This window comes from Olea europaea, chromosome 1, assembly GCF_002742605.1.
Source record: "Olea europaea var. sylvestris chromosome 1, O_europaea_v1, whole genome shotgun sequence".
Classification (NCBI taxonomy): domain Eukaryota; kingdom Viridiplantae; phylum Streptophyta; class Magnoliopsida; order Lamiales; family Oleaceae; genus Olea; species Olea europaea.
In genome coordinates this window covers 20,175,089-20,184,049 of record NC_036237.1, presented here as the reverse complement: position 1 = coordinate 20,184,049, position 8,961 = coordinate 20,175,089, and the positions used below count along the sequence as shown (strand labels likewise).

General features: G+C 34.9%; 1 protein-coding gene across 1 annotated transcript; it reads left to right on the top strand.

Annotated features, from left to right (window-relative positions):
- Positions 1-289: 289 nt before the first annotated feature.
- LOC111396725 lies at positions 290-3,244 on the top strand. The gene is made up of 2 exons (XM_023023207.1): positions 290-648; positions 2,849-3,244. The coding sequence occupies exons 1-2, from the start codon at positions 457-459 to the stop codon at positions 2,921-2,923; spliced, it is 267 nt and encodes an 88-aa protein (XP_022878975.1). The 5' UTR covers positions 290-456; the 3' UTR covers positions 2,924-3,244.
- The last annotated feature ends 5,717 nt before the right edge of the window (positions 3,245-8,961 follow it).

Genomic DNA, 8,961 nt, shown 5'->3' with positions numbered 1-8,961 from the left:
TGATTATGAATAAATGTCAGGATATACAATTAAAGGATTAGATAATCTATTAGAAAAAATAAAAAATATTATCACTCAATTAGAAAATATAAATTTACCATTTGAAAAATATAGCATTTTAATCAGAAAATATGAAATATATGTTGCAAATTATTCTTATTTATTAGATTATAGAATAAATTTATATTTACATATTTAAAGTAGAAGATAAAACATTTAAAAAATTAGAATATATGATGCAGTATTGAAAGAATTATTTCATTAAGAATATTAAGAATAATATGGGACTTTGAACGAAAAGAAATAGTGATGGGCAAATAGAAAAATTTCCTACCCTTGTCCACCCGACTCAATTCAATTAAATCCATATAATTTCTGATCTTGGTTTCTTTCTTTGCTTTCATTCACACCTTTAGGGGTGGCAGTCGAAACTATTCACACTTAGTGCGAGAGAAAATGGGCGGGGGAGGAGAGCACCACCACGTAGATGGGGCCCACGGGCACGGCGGAGACTTTCGGGCAAAGGTGTGGAGTATGTCGGGTGGGCCATACTGCCGGCCAAAGCACTGGAAACGCAATACTGCCTTCGCCATATTCGGCATCGTCCTTGTTTGTATTCCAATCGCCATGAAATCCGCGGAGCTCGAGGTATTGAGTTAGTACTCTTTTGATATTTGAATGATTAATTAAGATCTGGAGTATTTGCTGAGGGGGATCTGGTGTCGGTTGACCTAATTTTTAATCTTTCTTTTAACTCTGGTTTAGGGTTTAGGATTCGATTTTATAATTTATTCCTCCGTTTATTTTGTTTTACTGAATTCGTAGGAGTGGGTTGGGATGTGGTGCGTAACGAATTCAAGTATTTACACTTATGAATTGCGCATGGATGGAATGAATGTCATTTAGGAGTTTTGATCAAGTTCATACTCAATGGGATGTGAAAATCTGGAATTTTGGTCGATAGGGACTTGTTTTTCAGTTTATGGGCTTAAGACTTTTCTATCATATGGTTTGACACTTTGTGATACGAGTAATTGACTATGCAATATGCAAATGACAACCCCTTTGCATGGGTTACTTCAAGATCACGGATTTCTGTCTGGGAAGGGTTCCTCGCAAGTTGGCTTCTTCTACCTTGTGGAAACAAATTATAAATCTCTCTTAATTATGGTAATATAATCAATTTCCTCCTGTTATCCTGTCTAACCAAAAATGAGAAAAGGTTTTCGTCATGAATTTTCGATCATTTTTTTCTTGCTGAACATTATCAAAATAGAGCATTAATGTTTGTTTCATTAGCTAAGAGCACCTCACTATTAAAATTGATGACGAATGATATAATGAAATTTTGGATTTGCTTTCTACACATTACATCCTGTTATTTTTTTAGTGAAGTTATTTGGAAGGAGAAGGAAATGACACTGTTTGATTTTACAATCTTTATTAGAAAAAAAATCTGTAACTTATCTAAGACTGATAAATTGTCTGTCTTTCCTGAGAGGGATGTCTTTCACTTAGATTGACCTGTGCCAGTGTTTGAAGTGAATATCTTTAAATTTAGGCATTGTTATAGGACACATTCACTCTGCAGAAATACCTCTTCTGGATTTTATTCCACCATCGTATTGTGTATGGGGTTTATCAGCTTGTAGTGAAAATTAATTTCCCTATTTAAGATGCATGGAGTTATTATATCCTTCGATATCTACTGTTATCATTATTTTTCTTCAACTACAAAAGAAATTTATTAATAGGAAGAAAGAGAGAGATAAGAGGGAATCTTCAGTTACAGGTAAAGAAAAGGTTACCTGACAATTGATCTCAACTCCTTCACACATCTTTTAGAGCTTGACTGTTGAAGTTTGACTGCTTCAGTCCATAAGATAGGAAACCATCCCATAAAGAGGAGTGAGCTTATGATGCTTGGAAATTATTGTAATCTTCTCAATAATTAAACCAGTTATAGTAATCAAAGCACATCTCGACAAGATTTTGCTTTCTTTGGATCTCCTGAAACCCAAGAAGTTATGCAATAAGTTCTCCCTCGTATGTAAATTCTCATGACCTAAAGGCATGTGACAGACGCGGAGGTTGTAGGACTTTCATTTACCAACATCTGAGAGCTCTTTTTCAGCTTTTGATAGTGAAAAATGTGATTTCTTCTGGTGCACGTACTTTTAGTCTTGATTATAAAGTCATGCAGAGATTTCTAGCTAGATTTTTGCTGCTTTCTGTCTCTGTCACGTTTCTGGTCTCTTGAAGGGCTTTCTAATGAGGTTAAATGAGTAACTGTATTTGCATTGAATTTATCAACATTAGATTGTGGTTATAGGAGTTTTAGGTGTGGTTTATTATCTGATTCTTAAAGATGATATGGTCTGAAAGAACTGAAATATTGTTCCTATGCATGCTAAGGTTGAATGCTTAAGAAAAGTATGTTTCTTGATAAACTTTGTATGACTAGCAATTTGATTTGATCTTCAACTTCTTTAGCCAAGTCCTAATTAAGTGGGACTGACCTGAGAATTCATTGAATTTACAACAAGGAAACTTGTAAATCTTCTTCACGGACATCTTTTGATACCTTTGGAGGACAATTTTCTTCATAGAGAAGTTTTGGATGAAATTTTCTTGAGAATATTTGTTTCTGTTATTGTTTGTTAGAGTTGAGCCTTGTTATTGGCTTTATTTAATCATTCAAATATTTTTAGTGGCTTGAGCAGTATGCATTCCAGTGTCCGGTGAATGTAGAAGGATTATACATATTTATTGTTATAGTACTTGTTTCAACACATCACATGTAATTCTTGTTATATCTTCTAGTTACATTCGATTTTCTTTTATGCAGCAACGACCACATCTTCCTGTTCGCCCAATTCCCTCTCAGCTCTGGTGCAAGAATTTTGGGAACAAGGATTATTGACAATGTTGTTAGCGAAGCAACTTGATTAGTTTGCAATGAAGCTGAGAACCAACCACCATTGTCTTTGGTATCAATATTCTACATGCGCTTTCTGTTTGATTGAATAAGAAACACGTCTGTTTGTAGGTTTACATGGATAATGTTGCAGATTCCTGTGTAATTCTGCAACTATTCAAAATTACAGTTATGAAGTCAGTTTGTGACATGCTATGAAGTCAGTAACATATTTGTAATGTTACAGTTATTTACTATTTCCAAGGAATTAAATGTTGGGTTTGGGGTTTTAAATTTGAATAAAGTCACTTGTACACTCTTTTTATACATCATTGTGCACATCATCCGAGCTGACAACGTGTGATTGATGAAAAGTTTCATTTATTTATTCATTTATTTTTTTCAAACTGTCAAATAGGAGCTTGCATGTGGCAGAGTGTACACAAATTGTATACTATGATGTTCATGAAGAGTTGTTTAAATTTCTCGTGAAAAGTATGTGTTTTGATTAGAGAAGTTGGGTAACAAGCATATTTATGAGGATGTTTGTTAAATAGAGGCGACCACACCATCTCAGATTAGACAAACTATTCCTTATGCAACGGAGAGTTAATTGTTCCAATGGTCACTGAAGTTAGGTTTATGTCTTTGATTGGTTACTGAAATTTAAAATGTCGAGTTTTGGTCACTGAACTTAGGTCCATGTCTTCGATTGCTAACTGAAGTTTAAAATGTCTAGTTTTGGCTACTAAACTTTGAAAAATGTCGTACATTACTCACTGTAAATTCAATATTTTTCAAAGTTCAATATTTATGCTAGTGAAAGGTTTTGCTACTTTGGTTTCTTTAATGGGCTGTCATTTAGATTATGGAAATTTACGTTGCAAGAATTTATTTTTCTTGTGGCTTATGATTCCTCAACTTGTCTAAAAGCTATGGGTTGAATGCTTCAACTTTCTGGTCTTGTTTCTTCCATCTGGGCCACGGGATTTTCTCGACTTCTATGCTTGATCTAGATGAAAGGAAGTCGATGGCTCCCTATGTTGGTGATAGAGTATCAACTCGCATCCCCCTGAAAATTTTCGACTAAGGGCCTTATCATTTATCTCCAATTCAAATCGCGCAAGCCTCCAACAATAACTTTCCTATTGTGGGTATCATCGGTTTGGTTAGATTTTATTTTATATGTTTTACTTCGAGGCAAATCGTATAGAATATGATATCATATGTGGTATGCTGGGAATTAATTGATGTGAATACCATTTAGAATCTGTTCAATTTTTGGGATATTCATTTCACTATAATATTTCTCGGCTTCTTGGGTTATCTTCGTATCGCCTTCGGTTGCTTCCAATCAAGGTCTTCTAGCCTCCACTGCTAAAATCTGATTTGGCTTCTTATGGAATTTGATTTTGTGGTTTAGCATCAAGTCAGTATCTATTGCAGCCCTTTGTCGATTTCCGTATATTATAGATTTAATGATATAGCAGGATTTCAGGGAAGGAAAATTCTTTTCTTGCTAGTTTTAAAGCAGCCATACAATTTGATTTGGTGGGTGCTCAAGTAATTTTCAGTGTTGGCAAATTATGAATGTTGAGTATGGGATCCTTATGACTTTGGCCATCTACAGGGACCATTTTTATCTCAAGGAATGTATTTACGTTTAAAATAGTTGATTAAAATTCTTTACACATACTCAGAATACGCCAAAGATGCAATCAGATTTGTGCAAGGATTATCAGACTTGCTTGTGATACGCTAAACGATAATTCTCTTAGCATGAAATTGTACTGGAAATGAAACATAAGCATAGATTTGAAAAAGGGGATGATGATAGAGCTTAATGTAATTGCTATTAATGAATTGTTATCCTATTATTGCTCTTATACATTGGAAATGGCCAGTGGCATCATGAATTCAGCAGAATGGCCAGCTCAAATTTCTCTTATTCGGAGCACTTTTGATCATTCTCTCTATGTATTGGAGGCATGTCCGGGACTAGGTTGTAAGACCTCGCACCTTTGATAGTGAGCTTTAGCTCGTGGTTTCTTATTTATTGAAGGCAAGCCTTTGCTCGTAGTTTTCTCATTATTGAAGACAAGCCTAGCTCGTTGAGTTCTTATTATCAGATGCAGCATTTTGGAGTTTTAGTTCCTTGAATAAAAGAATAAGCGGTATCTTTGAGTCCTTGTTTCTTTGAATAAAGGAAAAGGCAAAATCTTGAAATATTTGCCCTTGAAAAATGAGCATTTTGTGGCCCCACCTGAATTTTTTTTGCCTCATAAAGAAGTCTTTCTTGGCCTCATCTTCGAAATGCCTCGACACGCGAGATGTTTATTTCTTGCCCTTTGAGATGCCTCACTACGGATATGCTTATTTCCTACTTCACAGAAGAGATTCTTTGGCTCTACGAGATGTGTTTATTCCTTGTCCCTCACTATTGTTGAGCCTAGCAATAAGACTTTGTCCATCCGAGGCCAGTTTATAAGTCTCCATAGTTTGAGATGAGCCACCACAAAGATGCTTATTCTTCTCTTTGCCAGATAGATTTCTTAGCTTCACAAGATTTTTAATCCTCACCCCTCACTTTCGTCAAGCCCAGCTATATGATCTCATCCATTCGAGGCCAGCTTGTAAGTCTCCAATAGTTCAAGATGAGTCACCAGTGAGATGTTTATTCTCCGCTTTACTAGACAAGTTCTTTAGTTTTGTGAGATGCTTATTCCTCCCCCTTTACATAATTGAGCACAACCATAAGACCTCGTACATCCTTGACCAGCTTATAAGTCTTCGATAGTTCGAGAGATTCATTTGCAAGATGTTTGTTCATTGCCATATAGGATGTTTATTCACCAATCAGATTCATTGGCTTCGTGGGATACTTATTTCTCGCCCCTCACTATCATCGAGCACAACAATAAGACCTTGTCATTTTGAGGTTGGCTTATAAGTTTTTGATAGTTCGAGACAAGCTACTATCTCAATATTTTTTCCTCACTCTTTGCCTTATGTATATGAGATCCGTTGGTTGTTTCTACATTTGGACAAATCACTTGGTTTGAAGCAAGCTTGATAAAGCATTGGTGAATGATGTTTGGTTGCAAATGGGGTTTAATAGATTGGCTAATTTTCTACCATCAGGGTGTTTATCACTCGCTGTGCATTGGAAAAAAGAAAAAGAAAAAGGAAACCATTTGGAATTTTCAATATGTGGACTAGTCAATATAGCTTCCAAAAGGTTGTGCAAAGTTGTTGGCAATAAGAGAGTAGGGGTACGAAACAATTCAAGCTTTGCAAGGAGCCACATAGTATTAAAGGGGAGCTCAAGAAGCTTATGAGCAGCATTTTCACATGTGTCCATGAGAGCCAAAACGGCTACTATGGAGTTGAAAGAAGCACAATTGGCATTGCATGATAATCCTCTTAATATTGAACTTCAAAGTAGGATGACTCGCATGAGGAAAGTAGCCAAAAATTTGTGCGGAATGGAAAGGAGTTTCTACTATCAACAAGCAAAGTGTGAGTACCTAAAGTACAATGACAAATCCATTAAGGGTTCGTTTGATAGAAAATGTGGAATTTGGGTGGAAAGAAAACGAATTCTAAGGAATTGAATTGCCTATAACTTGTTTTACTAGAAATTGTCAATTAATTATGTTTGATTGATATAATTTTTCACCTGAAAAATGTTGAAATTTTTCATCTTTTGGTGTTTGTTTGGATTTGTTTTTGGTAATTGTATTTTTTTTTTCCAATTTGATAGCCAATTTTAAGAATTTTCCTATTCTCTTTCTTTTTCCTGTAATTTTGTCCATTTAATTGATTAATGGTCCCCTTAATGAATGTCTTTGCTTCTTTACAGCGAATCCCATTCCGAATAAGCAGCTTCAAACAAAAAAATACAGCCTCAATCTTGACGTAGAAAATATTGTCCATACTACCATTTCTAAGCGTATGAGATAAGGATAAAAGAGAAAAGGAGACTACTTCTCCCATTTGAGAATTAAAAAAAAAAAAAAAAATACACTTCTTATTATCACTCTCATCCTTTTCCGTTGAAGAATACAATTCCACTTCAATTACCCTTGGCTTATATTCTTCATCGTCATCAACCATTTTTCTTTAGCCCATTTTCCCAATCTTCTTTTGCTGTGCTTTCTGGACAGAACCCATAAAATAATTAGCCATTTTATGCAAACCAAAATCCTCCATTCTCTTCTTGTTCTCCTCAATCCTCTTCAATCTGTGCAACTAATACTATGATTTCTTGTGGTTTCATTTTCAGAAACTTAATCTGACAAGTCATTTTATTGTGATTCTATGTCTGATAATTCTGATTTGAGCATTATTCTAATTTCTCCATCAACCTGCGAATTTGGAGAAGGGGTTTTAGGAGAGATTTGGGATAATTTTTTGGATATTAGTCTAAAGTTTTTAAATCATGACAATAGAAACTTGTTAACTTGTCATTTTCTGGAAGATTAATTTTATATAAATTAATAAATGTATCATATTTAACACAATAGGACACTAAAATTCCAGCACAATCTAACACAATAATCTAACCGTCCAAGACAATAGGAGCCCAGATGGTGACAAAATGCAGAGTAGCTGCATAAACGCTAGGAGAAGAAAAGTAAACATGAATGTAGCATGAAAAGCTACATGAAGAACTGTTGTCAACTATACAAGAAGTGTGGCAGAATAAGATAGGCACTGTTCAGTGTTTAAATAATACATAGTTGAGATACTCCATCATAAACATGATGCGTTTGATGTCATTATTGAGTAATGCTGTTCATAGAATGTATGGTCATCCTTCAGTTAGAATATTGCTTGCTAATCGAACAACAATTTCAAAAAAATTAAAATCTCTCCTAGCCATTGCTGCAGTATGATAATGACAATAACTCGAAAAAGCTATAAATAGTCATTTCACCCTTCATCATTTGAGCCATTTCAAACAATAACACGTCAAATAAGGAGATAGCTAGGCTATTATGCTTCTTTAAAAACACTATGCCTTGGGTTTGGCCTTCTCAACCATATATTTAATCAATTTTTTTTTGTCAAAATCTCCTAAATTATGATTTTTAGCCAAACCAATTGAGGCTATATAAATGGTGCAACGCCAATCACTCCTCTTTTCTGCAGCTCCTTAAATGAATTGAAAACAAATCCATACTACAACATTCCTAAGAAAGAACCATGTATATATAGAAATTGACAATGAAGCTATACAAGATGGAAGTCATCCTTCCAACAGCAACAAGCAAATTACTGGAGACCATGCAAGTATCATAAACGCTTCACTTGAAATAATTACCAGTGTTACAAGGTTTACAACTGAGTATGAATATATAACAAAAACTAATGTTTTCCACATATGTTATCATCATACGTTACAAAACACTGCAAATTAGTTATCATCATATGCAAGTATCATCAAGTGTTACAAAACACTGCACACTAGTTACTTGTGTGTGTTACCAAAAAAAATTTAGGTGGACTAATGTTTCCCACATACATAGTTGACAAAACACATCCACACTATATGTTACAAAACAATTCACACTAGTTGTTACGTGGTGCATTACAAAAAAAATAAAAATAAAATTCAAAGTACTACTTATGTTGATTAGGTTTTCCAAATACATACAAGTTAATACATACTAACGCAATAAGTAATGTGCAAGCTAAGGTAGTGAAGGTGAATCACGACCAAGCTTGTCAAACACCAACGCACACATGTATTTTGTACTCGTCAAGTTCATAAATACCTTAGCCAAACCATCGTCGGATCGAAACGCTTTCATGACTTGTATGATGTTGTCCATCTCTAGGTTCATGGCTTCTAGCTTCTCTAGAATCACCTACTAGTTGACATGATTCAGTGTACCTAGCGTAGCTTGCATTTCCATAGCTTGAGCAATTTTTGTAGATGAATCGGCAATCCTCGATAGGGCCATAGTACTCTCATCTACCGGTTGTGCACGTCAATGCTTGACTTTGTTGGTTCCTTCTTCGACGGTACGCTTATGAGC